Source organism: Marmota flaviventris, chromosome X (genome assembly GCF_047511675.1).
Source record: "Marmota flaviventris isolate mMarFla1 chromosome X, mMarFla1.hap1, whole genome shotgun sequence".
NCBI classification, from domain to species: Eukaryota; Metazoa; Chordata; class Mammalia; order Rodentia; family Sciuridae; genus Marmota; species Marmota flaviventris.
The window spans coordinates 131,789,852-131,811,530 of NC_092518.1; the positions used below are offsets into that span (position 1 = coordinate 131,789,852).

General features: G+C 45.2%; 1 protein-coding gene across 1 annotated transcript; it reads right to left on the reverse strand.

Moving 5' to 3' along the window:
• Positions 1–642: 642 nt before the first annotated feature.
• On the reverse strand, positions 643–20,024 carry Gabre (gamma-aminobutyric acid type A receptor subunit epsilon). The gene is made up of 9 exons (XM_027954483.2): positions 19,939–20,024; positions 15,775–15,995; positions 15,357–15,424; positions 9,292–9,512; positions 8,489–8,571; positions 6,999–7,136; positions 3,168–3,320; positions 2,824–3,023; positions 643–2,547 (listed from the first exon to the last, which is right to left on the reverse strand). Exons 1-9 carry the CDS (start codon positions 19,992–19,994, stop codon positions 2,167–2,169), a joined length of 1,521 nt encoding a protein of 506 aa, XP_027810284.2. The 5' UTR covers positions 19,995–20,024; the 3' UTR covers positions 643–2,166.
• Positions 20,025–21,679: the final 1,655 nt, after the last annotated feature.

Consider the following 21,679-nt stretch of genomic DNA (forward strand, 5'->3'; position numbering starts at 1 on the left):
GGAATTTTTATACAGAAAGTGGTTGAGCATCATTCTAAGAACTTTATGACAGCTGTTCAGATACCATTTTGGTCTCCTCTTTGGTGCCTGTTATCATTTGAGTTTCCTTAGAGTTTGAAGAGTCACAGGATGCCAGAGCCAAACCTTCCCTTCAGAGAGTCTCCTTTTGAAAGGTGAATTAACTAGAACGCCAAGCCAGAATGTTAGGATTTCTGGAATCGGATCCCACTCCACTATTGACTGGTGGTATTATTGGAGACAAATGTCCTTATCTTTGTGATACAGCATCTCCATTTTTACTGGTGTAGGGGGTAGTCTGAGCCCCATGGTACCTAGCAACCTTCCAGCCCAAGTTATAGACTACAGTGATGGGCAAAGCAAAAGGAACAGGACAGAACAGAGGCATAGGTATAAGTCAGGGAATCTGTAAAGGTGCTCTTTCTTTTGTATCCCACTAGTTACTGAGGAAAGGGTACTTGGTGCATGCCTGGCAGGCCAGGGATTTATGGCTAAGACAGGGGAACAGATAAAAGTTTGGGTCATGGACTTTAAAACCTGAGCTGAGAACAAACTTGGACACCAAAGAAACCAACCACACCTTGAATGCTTTGCTGATATATTTATTTATATATTTCCCCTTTTCAGATGATGGTGACAAAAAGCAGATGGATCCCCTACCCTACCCACCCCCCATAAAATACAGACACAGATTTCATTCAGCATATACAAGCAGTGGGGCATGTCCAAATTCATCTCACTGGGTGACTAGAGCCAGGAGAAGTTCGATCTTGGGGGGCAGTCTGAGCACCTCAGGCCCAAGAATTGAGCAGGCCAATGCTGAAGGGATCCTGCCATTTTGGACCCTGCCACTGGGATGCCAGCAGAGGCGATAGAATTGAATCATGGTGAACAGAGCTGCCTAGCCCTGTCAAGTGATCTAAAAGGTGACAGTGGGCTCCTGAGTGGCTTCCAGTGAGATCCACAGTCCCATAGAAATCTGTGCCTCATGGTTCCCATCTGCATAGGGGGGATAAGAATCCTGCCCTAAAGATGTCACAGGGCTGGCTATAAATGAGGCTCTAAATAGAAATGATTTGTCAAAAATAATTTGTCAAAAGTGCTTTGTCAAGGTAAAGTGCCTTAAAATTTAAGGGAATTCAATTGATTGTGATTGTGTGAGTGCCCCAGGGATAAAAGTGGACTGGCTCATGGGTCCAGGGACCAAGGAAACAGTCAAACTTGTAAACTGTGCCTGAGATGGGCACCTGCTGCTGCTGCTTCAAAAAAGAGCTTCCTTACTTTCTTGGCCCCAGGAAGTTACCAAGGCCTAGCACCTGGATCAGGGCTGGGAAAGTCACTGGGGAAGTTACAGAAAGAGTCACAAGGGTCAAGGTAGGAGGAGGAAGGTGGCATAAAAGCAGGGAATTAATTACTATTATCACACACAAAAATAGATTCCCACTGGATGAAGGGCATTGGATTGGTAGTGCAGATGGAGGCTGGGGGGAGAGGGAGGTGTCACAGCAGCAGAGGAAGGGATACTGTCACAAAACAGGCCCACTTGCTGTCTTCCCTCCTCCTAAAGAGTTAATTCCAGTGTCTGTCTATTTGCACAGGAAGGGTGGGTAGGGAGATTAAAACAAGAACATAATAATCTGTTTTAAGATTGAGCATCCCCTCCTCCTGATGTACTGCTGCTCAGCATCTTTAAGAATTGTCAGAAATAGGTGAGCAGCTTGTCTGTGCACTTTGAGGCAGAGGCCAGAGGTGGGCCCATAGCACCACAAAGGCAATAAGGGTTTCTGGAAAAAGGCAACGGTTGTCAGCACAGTTGGGAGAGAGCTAATCTGCTCATACATGGGCATGGTTTTAGGGAGCTGATTACTGAGAACCTATGATTTTTAAGACTGAGCATCATGAATGCTCCTTGAAAAATAGAGATGTGGGCTAGGTTACCTGAAAGGGGCTGCTGAGGAGACTGAGTGAAGGGGCCAGTGTGAAGAGGCCAGCAAAGACAAATTGTCCACAGGCTTATATTTGGGGAACAGGGAAGAAAAGAGAGAGGTGCTCCTACTGCTGCTGCTACTGTCTTTCATCTCCCTTGGCAAGGGGCTTGGGACCTCCTGGGGAAATGGGGAGGCTGCCCCACAGGGTACCAGCTGGCACCTACAGGTTAAGGCAAACAAGCCAGTAGAGCACATTGAAGAAGAAGAAGGAGACTGGGAAAAGAACTCGAGAATAGTCATCCAGGCGGTAGATGTGGATGCAGACGCGGCCCTGCTGCCAGGTACTGCCCTCACAATCGGGGATCATGCAGAAATACTTCTTGAAACCCTTGTTGCACTCATCACAGCACCTGATGCACATGTTGCGGGGACCCTGGGGGATACCTGGGCTGGGGGGCCGCTGGGCTGAGCTAGACAGATGTTCTTCTCCATCACTTCCTTCAGAGGTGACAATCTCACACATAAACGCTTCCTGCTGCTGGCGGGCACGGGCACGGACACGAGCACAGGTGTGGGCATGGGCACGGCTACCAAGAGGAGGCTGAAATGGACGGGGGGGAAGTAGATGACAGTTAAGGGAATGCATGTCAAGCTTAAGAAGAACTGCCAAAGGATTTGATGGAAACTCTTTCCTTGGCACTCTGTTTCTTGGCCTCCCAGGACACCCAACATCACATTAGTGGCTTGATTTCCTTCACCACCCCCATAATCCCCATCACCTGGGAAGCTGGCCACCCATGTGCCGTAACCCTAGTGCCCTTGCTGCTACGATTCCACACTCCAAAGCCTTGCCACCACTCCCATACCCAGGTCATACATGGCGGAGTTTCGGAGAAGCATGGGCTTTCGTCTGGTTGTAGGTCAGGAAGTTGAGCACAGCAAACTCCACCAGAGCACAGAAGCAGAAGACAAAGCAGATTGCAATATAGAAATCCAAGGCTGTGATATAGGAGACACGTGGGAAATTCTTACGAGAAAAGGTGCCTAGGGTGGTCATGGTAAGCACAGAGGTGATGCCTGCAAGAGCAAGGAATAAAGGGAGGCTAAGCTCCTGACCCATATATTACACACATAAAGGACACCACAAGAAGGCAATTCTTTGTGCTGATCAAGGTAAGTCACAACTACATGCCTATGCTTATGCCCACCTTACTCTCTTACCTAAAGAGGTCCTGGCTGGGGCAGACTCCTTCTTGATCCAAAAGGAAACCCAGGAAAGCATCGTGGTCACAGAAGAAGGGACGTAGTTATGAAAGGCAACAAAAGCAAAACGCCTGCTCACATTAAAGAAGAACGTCATGACCATGAATTCGCCTGAAAGACATAAAAAAAACCCCATTTTATTACAGTATTGATGCGATGTACAGTAAGATATGCACATTAAAGTTCCCATTATTCTTATGGGATTCCCTACCACTGTCCTAGGACAGAGACATCATTTCAGTGCAACACACATAGGACCAGAGGGCAGACTTAGTGCAATACCCATGATCAATTGAGAACTAAGTTAAAGCAAGAATATTAACTACTTGTTAGTCCACCGTCCCACTCCCCAAATCTGTGTTTCCAGGGTGTATGAAAGGGAAAAAATCAGTCCTCTTCATATCAGGGCCAAGGAGCTGATGTCCAGATGGCTGGCTGAGGCATTCATTCCCACTGAGTGAATATACCCATGTGTAGTCCATAGTACCACGGCATGACACCTAGACTGATGGCCCTCATAATATATTTTCTCAAGAAACGTGCTGAGGATAGTGTGCTGTAATGGAGAAAGGGCAGAATACTTTTGGCAAAAGCACAGAATGCACATTTGCTGCTCTACTGGTGGCCAAAAGCAAGTGCTCTCCTTCCTCCCAAAACTCTATTCCATGAGCTACAGAATCAAGACTGCACTCTGTCAGCTGACATTAGAAGCCCAGTGTCAGCCCTTTTGATGTTATGTCTGCAGAGGGCACATCTACAAGATGAACTGAGGTTGTCACATTCACTTGGGTATTGCATCCTGCTGTTGCTCTCACCTCTAACAACAATGGCTCCTATAGAACCAGATGAGAAACTACATCTCCAGTGATCATTTTCTGCTGCACTCTTCGTGCTACCTTATGCTTTGAAACAACTGTCCCAAACACTCTGAAGGTTATCATGACTCTACAACTTGTTGGGTTTTTCTCTGAGCCCAGAACATCACTTTTCATTCTCAACATCCCACTGGATTTGTAATAGCTCTAATCTTGGCTCCTTTGTGAAGCTGATCTTCAAACTCCCACCTCAGTGATGCTATAGAATTCTTCCTTGTCCTTGAATTAAGTAGGCTTTTAAATTCCTCCAAGGCAGGACTCATGTGGGCCCTGCAGCTTAGCCCCTACCCATGCAAGCCTGAAACAGCCAGTGGATGCTCAGTGATCCTTGCTACTGCCAGGCAACAGATTTGGAAAGCAGACCAGAACATCAACCTGTCCATTAAAGGGAGGTCCCCTACCCAGAAGGTATGGGTGAGTTGGAGCTGTATGAGAGCAACCTTTCTTTCCTACTCACCTTGGCAGCACTGACACTCAAGGAGCAAGACTTCTCAGATTCTCTGGAAAAAATGCAAGGAAGTGGCCTGGGGTCAGTGGAAGACCTGTTTCCAGAGTAGTAGCTTTGGGGTTAGAACTCCAGAATGGCATGAGGGACCATCTAATACTTGCCTACTGGCAAGTATGTATTGATCAAATTCCTCATTCTCTTGCCCTGGGGTCTTGACTACAATTTAAGACTCCTCTAATTGGCTATAACTCTGCCCCCTGAAAAATAGCTGAGTTTATATATGTTGATTGCAAAAGAGATTTGTTATTCTATTGAACTTGTCTACTTTATAATTTACTATGGTCAGAGGAGAGCCTTCTCTACTTATCAAGAGATGGAATTTTCATTTTGGAGGTCAAGAGAAGGATACCAACATACACTGTCTACTTCACAAGAAACACAGAAACGTAGGTAAGTGAAGAAAGATATTTGGAGTTGAAGACCCAAAACAAAACAAAATTAAAGATGCTTTCTGCTCTCTAAACCTGCTATCATAGAGACACAATTAAAAAGACTGTGTCAACCCAAAGCTTTGAAGAAAAAGGGAAAAAAAAGAAATGAGGGCTGTACAGACTACAATAAAATATGATACAGGGTTGCAATGATATTACTGGTCTTTTAATGTTGACCTCTTAAATAGTACCTGGACTTAATGTAAGTCAGATGGTTCTAGGGGGAAAGAACTAGGTTTGATAGTTAGAAGTTCCAGAGATCACAATTTCAGATGAACATGGAGGTTTTCCAATGGGCAGAGCTATGTAAAAAAGGAAGAAACCTCCTTAGAAGAAACTGAACTCCTTCTGATCACTAAAAGATTCCAGTAGAGGCTCAACAACCATCATGGAGGATGATTTACTCACAAGGTTTTGAGAACCTCCTGAAGTAGAAATTCTCTGGCTCAAGGCCAAAGATGGCCAGAGTAGCATGCTATCACTATGTTCTGAACCCTGAGGAGATGAGCACAGAAATCTTCTGCAGACAGAGAGAACTTCTCTAAGGGCTAACCAGAAGAGTTTGAGACCAATTCCAAAGATAACTCTGACACTGGAGAAACTGTGGATCAAGAACAATCTTCAGCAGAAAAGAAAGAAGACCTCCACTTTTCTTCCCAAGAACTGTCCTCTCCTCCCAAGGAGAGCTGGTGCTTACCTACTGTTATTGCTTTGGTGATGATCCTGGCTCTGGGGCTTTGTAGTCACTAGGGCACCATTTTGAAACAATGTACAACCATCTACTAAACGGAACCACTAGTGACTTGAAAGCCCCTGGGCCTTGTTTTCTCTGCCACTTTTGATGATAGGTCTCCACCTACCTGGAGAAACTGAGATGCAGAAAGCTAAGAGGCAGGCCCATGGTTAGCTGGCAGAAGAGCAGGGATCTCAAGTTGAAGACAGTAAAATTGCTTCCCCAGGAGCCCCAGGAAAAAGGAAAATAAGGCAGCCCTCGGCACCTGCCTAGTACTGTACAATCAAAGCTCCAGCCAAGTGAGCATGAGCTGTCCTTCACTCAGTGACCAACTCAGTGAAGCAAGAGAAAGTATTCTGTCTAGCCACAAGGAAGCAACACAAAATGCTTCCCATGACAAATGGCTGGTTGGTGACTTGCTCCATCAACATTCTGGAAACGATGAGGGCAGTGCCTCCATGCCCTGAACTTGGTCAGTACGTGTGAAGAGGGTTTCCAGGAATGCTCTGGGAGCTACCCTTGGCTCCTCATTCAGATCACCTAGGAACACAAGCAAAGATGCTCACTCCTAATTGGGAGCTGAAAGTTAGGAGACCCAGAACCCTCTCCTTTCGTCCTTCTTAGTGGAAAGATCAGAAAACCAATGATTTACAAGTCTACGGTGAATCTGCCATGAAGCCTTTAACAGCAAATTGTATTTTCCATAGCTGCTCCTTTAAGACTAAAGTCAGTGTAGCAGCCATCGTAGCTGCTGTAACTCCTTCCAGACTACCCCATATTTTGTCTAGATGTCATTAGACCTCTAACCTCTACCTCCCATTAGGGCAGACCCTGCTTCCCATTCAGTCAGCTCAGACTGGTTCTGGATATGAAGAACTCACATGAGCACCATTCCCCAAAGTCATCCAAGGAGGTCAGTGTTTCAACAAAGCCCTTGAAACTGAGGGGTCTGCATGACAAAACTAATTGCAAATTGTGAGAACAACGAAACTTTACTTACCTAAAGTCTCAGGGGACTTGGCAAAGCACTTACTTCTTTGCAGATGAGACTGAGACATACTGGCAAAGTCTCAGTTTCCTCTGCAAACAGTTGTAAGTGCTTAGCATTTACAAGACAGGAGCCATGTTCTCCGCAGTATTTCCACAGGATGTTACAACAACATTTGTACAGACAGCATTCTCCAGTCAGCCGTACCACCCTCCTCGGCCTCTGCCTAGCCCTGGCTCCCATGGAACACTTACCAGCTGGGGTTGAGATAGTTTCAGTTTTGTTGCTCACTCCTGTAAAATCAAACTGGAAGAGCTTCCAGGAGTTCTTTTCATTGATTTCAAGCTTGAAATTGTCCCACTTGTAGATCATATCACTTTTAGGATAGGAAACTGGAAAGCAACATGGGAAGGAGGTTCACATCAGACTGGGAAGCCCAGCAGAGCACCCCACCAGTATGGAGTTAGCCTGATTAATGCCTCAGAGTCCTGACTCTGGCCTCACCAGCTCTTGGAATTTGCCTCTCTTACCTGGTTGGTGAGGTCCATTCGATAAGTACATTTACCGAGCATTCCTTAGAACCAAGCCCTGGGCTGCAAATACAGAGATGAACAAGGCATGAACCCTGCTCAAGTGTTCACATTTCATTGAGTAAAACAGCTGTGATTTTTGAACTGCTCTGGAAAACCTCTCCCCATGGAGCAGGGAGAAAACAAAGTTGGGAAAGATCACTTTGGTACACACTCAGAAAAGATGTCATAGAACAGGTAACATTCTGTTAAGTCTTGAAAGGCAAGTAAACATTATCTACATGGATGAGGCTGAGGGGTGAGGAGCAGCACAGAAAGGTGAAATGCTTAGTTTATTGCAAAAATAGCAAAATTTCAGGAAGGCTAGCTCAAAGAGGATGAGTTGTACAGGAGGAGGTAGGAGGAGCAAGTTCAGCAAGAGCCTTGAGGGTCGTTTTAAGGTCCATGAGAGTTAAGAAATGATTCAAAATGAAGAAGTGACCTGGCCTAGATAAGACTTCCACTAGGTCACTCTGGTTCCTATGTGAGCAGAGCATGTTAGCAAGTTGGCCAGTTATGAGGGGGGTGAGTGAAGTAATCCAAGCACAGCAAAATGAATGAAGGCAGGAGTCAAAGCTGTGACAGCCAGGATGCAGAGAAATAGAAGCAATCAATAGAGATTTGGGAGGGAATACCAATAGGGTGTATAGATTGATTAGGTATAGGAGGTTAGGGAGAGGGAAGCATCAGTGTTGTTGGCTTGGACAACTTGGGTGGGTTATGGTGCCCTTTAATGAGACAGATGAAAACACAGAAGCAACACATTTGTTTTGGAGGTAGGGGTTGGGAGGAGACAATTGAGTTTTGACATGTTCAATTTTAACATGAAGATGATGCAAAAGTCCAAGTGGAAGATGACAAAGACCTAAACCCAGGTAGTGAAAATGGAAGGTGAAGAGAAGCAGACATACTTAAGATACACTTCAGAAGCAGATGGTGGACTTCAGCGGGGTGCAAGGGAGAAGGAAGAACACAACATAAGGCCCAGGTGGAGCAACACAGAATTGTAGGCAGGAAAGGAGATGAAGATGGGGAATGTAGGATAGAGACCCTGCACAACCTTGGCACCATCTCAGCAGAAAAGCAAAAGCAGAAAAAAAATGCAAAGGGCAAAGATGAGAAAAAGAAGGGCCCAAAATATCTCTGGGTCCCCAGAAACCTAAGAAGGTACTCACAGCTAGAGAAAGACAGAGGGCAAGAGTGAGAATCCATTGGGAATTTGAACATTTGGAGTGAACATCCCGCCTCAATGGTCATCCTGGAAGGGAGAAAGGAGCCTCATTAGGCAGGCTCTGAGAACTTAGGTAACCACACAACTTCGATCTTGGGGCCACCACCATTGATTGGCAACGGTAGAATTTAAGACAAAAAGTTCAAAGTAGAGAAAAAAAAGAGGAAGAATAGCTTGAGTGTATCTGACTAACTTGGGCTCCATCATCAGAAAAGTGTATGGACCAACATAGACGGACTTCCATTTCTTGCTCAAATCAGTTCTCATAACCTGGAAACATTCTCATATTCTGTATTACCTTCCCATCCCAACACCCATGACAAATAACCTTATTCCAGGCATTTCAGTATCTAGCCTGGTTTCAGTTACCTTTTCAATCGCTGTGTTGCTGCTCCGCCTGGACAATTCCACCACCGTGGACGTGTCTTTACATCCAGTGTCCACTTGGGATGGAATTGTCCAGGCAGTGCAGTCATACTGGTACATTCTAGTTGAAGAGCCAAATAACTGGGTACCAGTCCCAACTCTGCAAAAAACTTGGTGTGTAGCTTTAAGCAACATCTTTTTGTTTTTGAGGCCTTGGTGCCTATTTCTGTAAATGAAGAGGTGGTGCACATGGTCTGGGAAAGCTGTACAGGCCCTTCAGAATATCATTCAGGATGAAATCTTTGCCCATGTTTCTTTGGCTAAAATTTCTAGAAGGGGAGGGTGAATCCCATGAGGTGAGATGCCAGAGGCTTGACATACCTAATTGTGTACAACACCTTGCCATCCTTGTGGATGCGGACCATCTGGTTGGGCATGGTGATCTCATGCTCTTGGGTCCTCTTAGAATTCCTAAAAAAGGTGTCTGGGATCCACAGCTGGCTCACCACATTGCCATTCAGAACAAGAGTCTCAAAGGTGTCATTATAACGAAGGCGTTCATCATACCACGTCTGGAGGAAGATGATGTCAATGGTGTATTCCTGGCAGGAAGGACAGAAAACCACATACTTGGGGCTGAGCACACAAAGGACATCCACATGCAAGTATATTGTGTTTCACTCTCTAACCTGGAATCCTAAAGCCAATGTGATGATATATAGAGAGCACTGGACCAGGAAGCAGGAGTGGAATAAGGTCCATCCTCTCTGCCCAGGAACACTTCCAATATCATGACCGGAAAAGACTCAGAAGGTACCAATTCAAATTATCCCAGCCAGGTCAGTCATGCCTTGCTTGATCACCCTAACAAGGAGATCTAGGTCCCCACATCATGAGGCAGTTAACACATAGCAGAACAACAGAAAGGCTTGCCTTAAAATGCAGCAGACAGAACAAGTCTTATTCCTGCTCCAAAGAACAGATCTCCAGAAATGGCATTTCATTGGTGCTAAGATGCCCTTTACCCACATTTTGGAAACTAGGACACATCTTATAATTGATACATATTTGTAATGCAGCATTTCTCCTTGGTTTAACGAACTGTGATTTAAATTGTCTGTACATCTTAAATGAAAGGCAACTTTGAATCAAGGAAAGGCACTTGAAGATTGCAATCATGTCCTCCTGAGTTGTCTTTTTTTTAGAATAGACATTCATGACTAAAAGCTTTCAACTTCTTCAACCTACGCAGTTATTTTAATATTAGATCTGTAAGGACTACATAGATGACTCTTTTTGCCAAATGTAACAATATTCTTAAGCTTTCAAGGGTCCATAGGTATCTTGTAGAACTTGGTCCACAGTACTACTGCTCATTTTGCACTGTGTTTACAAGATCAAGCATTATATTCTGGAATGATTCTGCCATTTGCAAAGAATGTGTTGCCCAGTAGAATGGTAAACATGACTGCAGTCCATACCATACAGCTGAATAAAAATGAAATGTAGAGTTTCCTCCTGGTCATATCATAGTAAAGACTACTGAATGAATGTCATTGAATTAAGGAAGATAATGGTTTCCATGTGTATAGAAAATCAATATCAATCCAACAATGGTTTGTGTGAAATTTGGTGATCTTTAAAGGTCTATGTTACCTCTGATGTTCTGGATTCTGGGATCCTTATCAGCACATGCTTTATGGGATAAGATGTGAGTTGGGGTAATCAGTTTTTTTTTTCCAATTAGTGACATTACAAACAACTGAATGTGCCCTAGAAAGTGTTCCAAGGGAATATGGAAGGAGATCTGTTCATCTCTAGTGGTAAGTAGTCCCACTTTATTTTTTCCTGTAGAACTACTTTCACTTCTAATCAAAATTTTAAGTAAATGTTCATGTGACCTTCCATATTTACCCTCCATCTCCTTTATTAAGTGGTGGGAGGGGACTGAAAATAATTTATAAATGACTCAAACTGCCATGTGTCCAGAGTTGACATTGTGACCCTTCATCTACCAGTAGACGATGTCATTGATAGACCCTCTGGCATCCTCCTAAGTTTGCACAGAGAAAAGCAGCATAAAGTTTGACTGTAGGAGTTTTCTATTTCCTAGAAGAAAGTAATATTCCCAAATCACTAACAGTGTAGGAAAACACACTTCATCTAGAAACAGGCAGGCACTGGTAGCTTAATTGCATAGGTTGGGCTCAGCACCTCATCGTGCTCACATAGGGCTGTAGAGCTGTGACCCCATCCAAATCAACACACTCTAAATAACCTTTGAATGTGTGTGTGCATATGCATAGATATACGCATGATTATTTGGTCTCCAGATACTGTCAGTTCCATAAAGTGTCTGTTAAACATCAAGAAGGATGTTTAATAGGACAAAGTATGAATAGCCAGATACATGCACCCCTGGTATAGAAAACAGATTGCAATAGAACTGCACGCAATTTGAACAGGAAGTACCAGAAGTACATCATGGCAGAACTCTAAGGGCTAGCCTACCTTGTGTATTTTACAGGTAGAGAAACAGGCTTGGAGAGATAGGGAACTGTCCAAAGTCACACAGCCAAAGGCAGCACAATGGCTTTGCCACTCAAAGCACCATGACCTTGCCCTAGGATGGCCCTTACTTGCCCCCAATCCCTTTGAATATCAAGGTTCAATTTTCTTCTGCAGAATCCCCATGTCCTTTCTTTGAGTTCCTATGTATCAAACAATAAATACCAGCCAGAAACCCACAACACTGGAGGCCAGTAGAGACCTGAGGAAAGAGATCAAGAAAATTCCTGCTGCCCAAATTGATGGAAGCCAGAAAAGGAAGGAAAAACTGAGAATGTTCTCTGGAGTATGTCAGGGAAGCAGACAGAAAGAGGTGGCAGAGGCTGGCTTACATTAATGTGGGAGCCCTTGACCCTGTCCCATGCCATCCCACCCTGACTGCCTTCAAATGGCCTTCAAAGTGTTTCCACATTACCAGTGGCTGGCACTTCCAACTTGGCCAGCAGGGTCTCCTTCACAGCCAGGCCACATAAGCTGCTTGACAACCGGTGGGAAACCTTCCCCTCCATACTCATGCTGTGCTCATAGTCTGCTATAAAGTGTTCCAAATGAGCATTTAATTTCAATTTAACAAGACACCAATTTTAAGTTCTTTACACATCAACCAGTAACTAATGTTTCCATTTTTTCCCCAGTTTGACAAGGGAGGTTGGGGATGTACATTTCTTTTAGCTCAGCTGAAACTAGAAATTTAGTATTTAAGAATTGGCTTAATTAGAATCACCTACAATAATTTCCACAGCAAGAAACAGTGTCAGCAACAGTCAGTCCCAGATTGGTCACTGCCTTTTAAACTCATACTGGGTGTTTTGAAAAGTTTAGCTAGGAGATTGGCAGAAGCAATTTATTAAAATCCACCTGCCATGGGCTCAGGTTTCTTTCCCTATATTTTTTACATAATTGACCAAAGGGTGCTGAAACTCCCTTTAAACAACTATACTGACAGCATAATTAACACGGGGACTCACAATATTACTGATAGGCTCAGTTGCCACAAATATTAAGATGGGATCCTTAATGGTAGCTTTGGTTGGCAAACAGACTGTCATGAGGATTCAGAGACAAGAATGCTTTGAGTGCTGGCAAGTTCTGTGGCAGAGACAATCATTAAGTGCACCAGGGAAAAGTAGACTATGTAACAACAGGAACTTCCCACAGCTTTCAAGAATGATTTGGAACTAGGTAGAAACTGAGAATTCTAAGGGAAATTTAATACCACTTGAGGGTTGGGAAGTTTCAAAAGGCACTTGGCCTAGCCTAAAGCACCACCTTGCTTGCCAAAGAAAACCAAACTGTTGGTTCCCATTTTGGACCAGTTCTCTGTCCCACATCAAGTGTGGTGACTGCTGGGCTATTAGACTGTACCCTCTAAGCTTGCCAGTTATCAGCATTTCCTGGCACCTCAGGTAAAGCTGGTGCTGGCAGCATTAACAGGTGTGGAACAAAGAGAGATGGGACAATCAGCAACTATGAGTAGGGCTACTGCTGCTCTGCTGCCACAAGAATGCTTGTGGATGATAGATTTTGATTTCCCCAAATTATATCTTAAACAAATTGTGAATATTTTAGCCACAATTTTTCCAGTACTCTATCAGTTTTACAAGATGCTCATTCAGAAAAACAGAACAAAGCAACTTAGGAGCATTTGCTCCATTTATCAATGTTTATGTTCTCTCTACTTAGTCAAAGAATTTAGCCACTGAGTGGAGGTGGACAACTTCAAAAGGAAGGAACAAGCCAGCTTGCTGGTATTTAGACTGGCACACTAAAGGATAGGGGCCAAAGACTGGTATAAGAAAATACACTGAGCCACTTTCCCCACCCTCAACCAATAACCTCAAAAGTCCATTTCCTATTAAGAGTAGAGAGTGGCTAAAATGGTGGGACCACAAGACTTCAACATCTGGCTCTTGCTCTAACAGGAACATAATGACCATGGGTTGTGGGCAGACTTCAAGATGAATACCAACAATTTACCCCTTGGTGTTCATGCTCTTGTGTAATGCCTACCACATGACTATGGGCTGTAACTAATGGCTTGCTCCTAATGAACAGAATACAGTGGGATATCACTCATAAAGTCAGATTACAAAACATTGTGCCCTCAATTTTGAGCACCTTTTCTCATACTTTCTCGCTCAGAGGGAAATCAGCTGCTATATTGTGAGCAACTATTGGAAAGACCCAAATAGCACTGAGGAAAGCTTTTGGAACATAGCTAGAAAGGAATTGAATCCATCAACTATGGGAGTATGCTTGGGTGTGAACCCACCCTCAACTGGTCTTTCAACTGAGACCTCAGTTCCAAATGACACCTTGACTACAGTCTTGTTAAGACCCTGAAACAGAAAACTCAGCCAGGCCATGCCTGAATTCCTAGAACATGCAAGCTATGACGTAATGACTATTAGTCATTTTAACACACTATGTTTTGGGGGTAATTTGTTACATAGCAATGCATAAAAACACTGTGCTTTAAGAACCAAATTGCCAAACACAGTATCACAGGGGAAGCCTCATTCTTACACTCACCTTTATAAACATTTCAATCTTCCATGAAGGTTACTTACTTTGGGGTGTCTATTTTCAAAGCCCATCTTAAAGTCAAGGCTCTGAACTCAAGACACATGGCGCTTGTTGGCTACTAGTGGATATGTTAAAACAGTACACACCCTTGCCTATGCTTATGATGGAATTGGTTACTATAGCCTTCTTCATTGTCAGGCTCTGCAGATGTAAGTGGCTTTTGCAGAGCATCTGTCATAATTCTTTTGGTTAGCTAATATATACTGAGTCCTTGGCAAACAGTTCGTAGTAGAGACAGGAAGGCAGATAAAGAGCAAATAATTACCATGAAATTAGAGAAGATCAAGCTAAGTATAAGCTAGAAAAATGTGAGTATGCAGAGAGGAATGTAGTATATGAAGGGAGCAATTAATAGTTGTGAGAGTGAGGGAAGTTGCCATAAATAAGATGTCAACTGAGGTGTACCCTAAAGGAGAAGGTTTTCTGTTAAGTAGTTTTTTTAGTTGTAGATGGACACAAAATCTTTATTTTTATTTGTTTATTTTTATGTGGTGCTGTGGATCAAACCCATGGTCTCACATGTGTGAGTCAAGCGCTCCACCACTGAGCTATAACTCCAGCTCAAGGAGAAGACTTTTGACAAGTAAGAAAGTAGAGCAACCACATCTCAAACTGGAAATTGCTGGGACAAAGGTTCAGCTCAGAGGTGCATGGTGGTCTGGGAATGTCCATATTTTCTAGCGTGATCAGAGCATGTGGTCTCTGAAGGTGAACAGGAAAAGAGCCACAGAGGGCCTTGATTGCTGGACTGAGGGGTTGGACTGCATGCTCTAAGTAGGGTCAGGCCTTCAGGAGGCACATCATTAGGGAGACTGGCTTGACAGGATGATTGGGGTAGGTGGACACCTTTGCATATTTTAGGTGGGAGATGATAAAGGCTAAGTGACAACAGTACTGACACTAGGATGATACTACTGGAAAAAGAGGGAGAGAAGGAACTAGAGCAAATTTAGAGACACGAGTATAGAACAAGAACTTGTGACTACAAATGTAAGTCATACAAATAAGGATCAGAAAAAAAGAGCCATTCTGTTGTAGTGTTTTATTATTTTATTTTGAATACAAGACTGGAAGATGTAATCATAGTTCTGAAGGTCCTCTTCAGGCAGCAAGGGACTTACCTTTTCCAACCTCATTCTCAAGTTAGCAATAATTAAAATGTCCCCCTCCCTTCCCAAACAAACAAAACTCTTAGAGTTGTTACAGAAAAATAGAGTAAGAAAGTACAAGTGGCAGGCCCCATAGATCATCCCCTGGGCTAGAAAATACTAAAACCAAAGGTCAGTACTCACCATGTCCAAGATGGAAAGAGGGCCAAGGCTATTGACGGAGACCTCAACAGTGACCACAGTGGGCTTCTCTATAAGGGAAACAGAAGTAGAAGACAATAAGTGATGAATAGGAGCATCGGGCAGGGGAGGGGTGGTCAGAAAGTAGGAAAGAGAACCAATTCTAGTTCTAGTTGAGCACACACCTTGAAGATCAGTCATTTTATGGTTGGAAAATCTGAGGGTGAAGAGAAGGAAACAAATTTGATCAAGGTCAATGACCTTCTTACACTAGAGTTAGTATTTCTTACCTGATGGGTAAGCTGCAGATGTTCCCATCTATGCACATGGCACCCTAATCTACACTCCAGGCCCAGGCTCCACTACTATGCCTACAACCCTCCTTTCCTCCAAAAGGAAAAGAATTTGTTCTGCTACTCACCACCAATGCCAGGGCGCAGTTTGTGGTCATAGTTACTCAAGATGGTGTTCAGGATGCGAGAGGCTTCTGGAAGTTTGCCAGATGGGCGCCCAATCACAGAGGCAGTAGGTTTTGTTTCTTCAGAGAGGAGCTTCCTGCTAGGAGGCTGGGGCTGGGGGCCATAGACGACAACATCACGGGTAGAGTCTTCATTCTCCAGGGCAGTCTGAGGTCCTTCAACCCTAGAATATACAAACAATAAATGAAGCTCTGCTTTCCACTCCATAGGGGCCCCAGCTGGTGACTCTTGAGACAGACACAAACGAAATATTTGTAATGCAAGGCTTAATTAGTAACTATTAATGGAAAATTATGAGGCACTAACAGATTATACTGGTTAATTCAATTTAAATTTTGTTTCTCTTTGGGGACTTTCTATGCTATTTCTCTTTTATAATATCTTAGTTTTTTAACAAAGGGAATTTGGTGTAAAATGAGGTGGGGGGCATATTTTACAAGTTCTGGCCTGGGTTTCCTGGTTGTCTGAACAGGACCACCTGGGAGGGAGGAGCAGGCTCAGGGCCAGGGCTACTGAGGAATGCTTGCAAAAGTTGGAACAGCCTCTCCCAGAGAGGACCAGAAAATTGTGGGAATATTCTGCAGTTTTGTGGGGTTTTAATACTCACTGTGATGGGGGCAGGAGGTGGAGGAAGGAATACTCAAGAACAGATGTTATCCAGGAAATGATGGCCAAACAGGAGTCTGTCCTGAGGGCCACAGCCAGCAGGACAACAATAATAATGACAATACTACTGCAAATAAAGACCATTTTTTAAAATTAAAAAGCCATCTTCTAAAGTATGAAACTCCTATGGTGTTTTGTTGGAAGTGAGGTTAGTACTTACTTTGCGGAGAGGTAGTAATAAATAATAAAGGGCCCCAGGGAGATGCAGAGGTTCTGGTCATATTTCAGTTCTTGACCTGGCTTTCCATATACCACTGTGGTCATTTTCTGACAATTCATCAACTGTATACTTTTAATTTGAGCACTTTTATGTATATAGGTTCTAATTCAATAAAAAAAATAAATAAAATTAAAATGCCCCCTATGCTAATGTATGGATCTTATTTGGATCCTAGTTTTTAAAAGCAGGCTATAAAAAAAATCCTCTTTGTGTCACAATAGGAGAGCTTTGAACACTGTGTAGTTGAGGCATAAATTATTCTTAACATGTTTGGCTTAATAATAGTCTTATGTTTGTGATTTTTTAATGACTAAAACAATTACATATGAAGTGATATGATGTCAGAGATTTGTTTCAAAGTAATCTAAGCCAGAAATGGTGGTTGGTAGGGGGGGCAGACAAAATAAGTGGCTGTGAGTTCAAAAATGATGAAGCTAATAATGGGTATGTGAATATTCAGTCTACTATTCCCTCTACTTCTGTGTATCTTTGAAAAATATAATTAAAAGCTTTTAAAAAAGCCATCAGTCCAAATTAATGTGGATGTTGGAAAGCAGGAGAGTGCTTTCTTTTGGGGAGGAGATTTACAGGGAGGGGACACTGCAAATGGGAGGTTGCTGCTAATGTTCTATTTCACCATCTAGGTGCTTGTTACATGAGCATGTTTACTTTGTGGAAATCCACTGAGCTGTTCACTGATGATTTCAATGCTTTCCTATTTGCTTATTACACTTCCAAAATGAGTTTTTTCAAAAAGGCAGCAGGCAACTTTCTATGCAAAATAAGGGGTAAACAAAGCAGGAGACTTGGGCCCCTGTGTTGCAGACCAAAGGACTGCCAACTTGGGTTGCCAGATGCATTTTTCTGCAGTATTTCAAGCTCTCCAAATTGCTTAACTGGCATACAGATGTGCTAACCTAGTGCCATTTTTTTTATGTCTGAAGTGGCTAATTCCTATTGTGGACTAGGAAAGAACTGGGCTTGGGAAAAGCAGTTTCCATTTTCAATTGCAATATCCAGAAGATGTCTTCTTCCCTGAGGCTTTTCAGTTCTCTTGGGCATGGGTGCCCCTCAGTCCTCTGAAGAAATAAGGGTCAGTGTTCTTTCTCTATCCCTGTCATTCTCCCTCCCTCTCTCTTAAAGGGTGGAGGGAAAATGGAAGCCCGAGACCCTGTAAAATAAGCTCGTGGCTGGAAACATGGCTGGGAACATGGTGCAATCCTCCCAGATGTCTGAAATCTATCAACAGGAACCCCACCCCCCAGGTCTAACAGTGCAGAGGCAGAGAAAAATGCTATCAGTGGGATCACCAAAACCCTCCTGCCCCTAGGCTACATCTGCAAGGAAAATGATATCAGAGGGGCCTGAGGTTGCTTCAATCATATAATTAGCTTTTGCCAGTTAAAACCAACAAACTAACAAATAAATAAACAATGTCATACTGGGATCTTTGGGGGTTAAGGAATGCCTGATAATGCATACCTTTCTCCAAGGAACCATTAAGCTCACTTTCACAGCTAGAACAAACAAAAACTTGAAAAACACTCTACACTGGACTAGTGGGATTTTCCATGGGAGCTCTTCCTTCAAGTATCCACATCTCTCCAAAATGGAGCCAAATGTCTGCAAGCCCCTTACCCCAAAGCTGGTTGTGAGGGGGATGGGGGAAAGTGAGAAATAGTGCTGGATGTTTTTTTTTTTTTTTTTTTTTTTTCCAAATCAGATCTTATTTTCATTTTACTGATGGAGAAACTGAGGCTTGGATGGAGGAAGAGCTGTGCACAAAGTTACAGAATTAATATGAGGCTGCGCATGGATCAGAGCAAGGTTCTCTGGTTCAGTAAGGCCCAGCACAACCCACTGTCACCTCCTCTTTCCTGACATCTCAGGTTGCCATGCTGACAGTGTCTGCACATCAATTGCTGCAGCCGTCCCCCTTGGAAGGGTAGTTTCTATCTCTCTGCTGTTTTCCTCTTATCCCCTTCCCTCCTTTGGCCCTCCCCAATTCAGCCATCTTTTGCCCCAGCCAGTCAGCCCTGTTAGCTGTCTCAACTAGTCCAAATCCCATCTAGAGGGATGTGGATGACTGGAAATTCCTAGTATGCATTCAGAAATATTTACCAAGCCCCTGATGAGGCCAACCCCACCCTAGGGCACCAGTGAGCCAGCAGGAATCCGAGTCCCTCCCCCAGGAGTTAACGCAACCTGGGGTGGGGCGAGAAGCCATCCCCTTCTTCTCAATAGATATAAACAAGACACAAGCCCAGCACCATGGAGACTTCGAGAAAGCTCCACAGATCAGGAAACTCAGGAACTTGTGACAGTTCACACCCAGCAGGAAACAGTCTCAAAAACATGAAGCAGTCATGTTTCACCCCAAAAGCCAGAAATTGGAAACAAACTTCTAGAAAAGTCCCAGGGCCAGGGCCAGGAGAAGGTGTGAAGGAAGAAGGCGACTTAGGGGAAACCTCAAGAGGGGAGGGAAGGAATGAAATCCAGGATCTAAACCACAGACCTCAGAGAGCAACATTCCTGGCCTCAGGCTCCAATCTGCCCACGACCCAGCAGGGTGCCTAGGGGTGAGGAAGGAAGGGGGGGCTGCGGCCGAGGAGCGTAGAGGACAGCTGCGGCGGGAACCCTCAGCGTGAACCAAGGCTCATGCCTGGGACTGGCACCAAGAGGAGTGGCGGGATATGAAGCAAGTAAAGTCAGAGTTGCCTGGCGCCGTGCCCATACTCGGTAGGCGCTCCGAGAGAAACCGTGAGCGAAAGAGAACAACTAGGCAACATTCAAACATTTTCGGCGCACTTACGCTCCCCCAGACCGCAAGCCACCTTCCCCCAGGTGGCGAAAGCCTGGCCTGGCTGGGCTGTTTCCCCCTCTCCCTGCGCAAGATTCCGCGAGGGAAAGAACACTCGCTTCCCGGCCGCCACAGTGCACTGGAGGGAGAAAATCTGGGAACAGAGTGGCCAGGGAACAGGGGTACCATCTTCCTTCCTAGTTCCCCCTCAGCAGCCCGGGACGGCCGTCCTAGTGGGAATCCAGCGGAGGCCGGTGCGCGTCGAGGGGACGCGGGGCCCGACTAGTCTGTGCGGGGGCCGGGCAAAGCGGCCGCTGGCTCGAGGAACACTGGGCTGCAGGGGTCCCGGGAGCTGGCTGGGCTCGCGGGGACAGGGAGCCGGGCGCGGAGGGCTCTTGGGTCCCGGGGATGGAGACTCACCTCGACTGGAGGAACAGGAATATGTTCAGGAGGACCAGAAGAACTTTCGGCAACATCGTGTCGGGGACTGGCGCGACCACCTGTGTGGAGGTCGCAGCGCGCAGTCTGGCCGCACCGACAGCGGCGTGGAGGGTTTTGTTGCGCTCCAACTTTCACTCCTCCCACTCGCTTCGCCCCACCCCGCGCTCCCCACCCTGGGCCCGCCCCCAGCCCCGATGGAAATCTCCGACGACGTGATCGCTGCCGCAGCGAGAGCGGCGGCAGGGGGGCGGAGGCTGGAGCGGGGAGGGGGAGGCTGGAGCGGTGGGGGGGGAGGCTGGAGCGGGCGGGGGAGAAGGAGGGAGCCCTGTCGCCAGAGGCCCCCCGTCCCCCACCGCCACCACTGCGGCGCTGCCAGACAGCCAGGGGCGGGGGGTGGGAGGAGGGAGGAGGAAGCGAGCTGGCGACGCTCTGGCCCAGGCTGGGGGGAAAAGGCGGCCCATGGCTGTAGCCAGGAAGGCGGCTGCAGGCTGGACCAGGCATGAGAAAGATGGGAGACTAGGTGAGCTTTTGCCTCCTCTGCGACCCCCTTCAGCCCGCTGGCACGCAGCAGGCTCCAACTAAGCCCTCAGGCCCTTCCTATCCACCACCTGTTGCACCCCATCCTTCCCTGGCCTCATGGATTTTCCCTGGTCTCACTCCACACCCAACAGTTCTTCAGAGCACATCTATTAGTCACCAAAGATAGCTGGGCAACTCATCACCTTCCTTGACACAGGGAAGAAGACAGATTTAGGAGTCTCCCAGTAAGTTCTGATCTAAGCTACTCCACAGAACAATTTCAAATGCATTTGGGGTCCAGAGAGTACCTGCCAACAGAGACTTAAGCAGAGACATTCACTAGAAGATGTTTTTTGAACCCTGTCGACATTGACTCAATGTGACCCATAGTTTAGTCCATTGACCACTGTGGCCTATGTGTCAGAGGGACTATCTGCGGTGAAGAGATCTTGGAAACAGCCTCTCCAAGACACTGTGGTCAAATCTTTCTGGAGACTTAGCTCCAGATGCTATCAGAAGTCAGAAGACTCAGAGAGGCACCCCTGTTAGAGAGAATATGTCAAGAATCTCAAGCATCCTTGGACTTCATCTTTCCTGCATAGACCCTACTGATTCTGATGGAAGACAAAATCATTGCAAGCTGATACCCCATGCTAGCGTAGCTTCACCTGTTGCTCTAGAAAGGGCTGTGTGCACCCCAGTTTGCATGGTAGCTCCACCTCAGAAAGGCTTTGCTATACCATGCTAATCTAATACACCATCTCCACTGCCCCCCACCACCATATCACTCTGCTTTGTCATCTTCACAACACTGTCATCTTCACAACACTGCTCTCTAACTGATGATATTCCTGGGCATTTCTTTGTGAGCTTATTTACAATGGATCTCCCTCACTGAGGTAATTCAGTGACAAACATACACATGCACATGCATATGCACACACAAAAAAATTTGTCTATATAGTCATGCTGCATAACCATCCAGCCTACCAGGAGTTGGGGCTCCCTTCAGGTCTGGGACAAGAGAGAAATTCCTGCACAAGTCTGGGACAAGAGAGAAATTCCTGCACAACACATTTAGGCTTCTTTGTATTCACTTCCTAGTTCTCTGTCAGAGCCAGCATGACAGGCATGTGAGTGGTGCAATTTCACAGGAACCTCCCCACACACAGAAGAGCCCCAGGCCTTTTATAATGATTGG

What these genes read in the sequence shown, in the direction of transcription:
- Gabre (XM_027954483.2), bottom strand. Translation starts at nt 19,994, where the DNA reads ATGTTGCCGAAAGTTCTTCTGGTCCTCCTGAACATATTCCTGTTCCTC. An exon ending in TTCCTGTTCCTCCAGTCGAG is followed by an intron (nt 15,996 to 19,938) that starts GTGAGTCTCCAT and finishes TGTATATTCTAG; the next exon opens with GGTTGAAGGACCTCAGACTG. An exon ending in CTCTTTCCATCTTGGACATG is followed by an intron (nt 9,513 to 15,356) that starts GTGAGTACTGAC and finishes CCTTCCTGCCAG; the next exon opens with GAATACACCATTGACATCAT.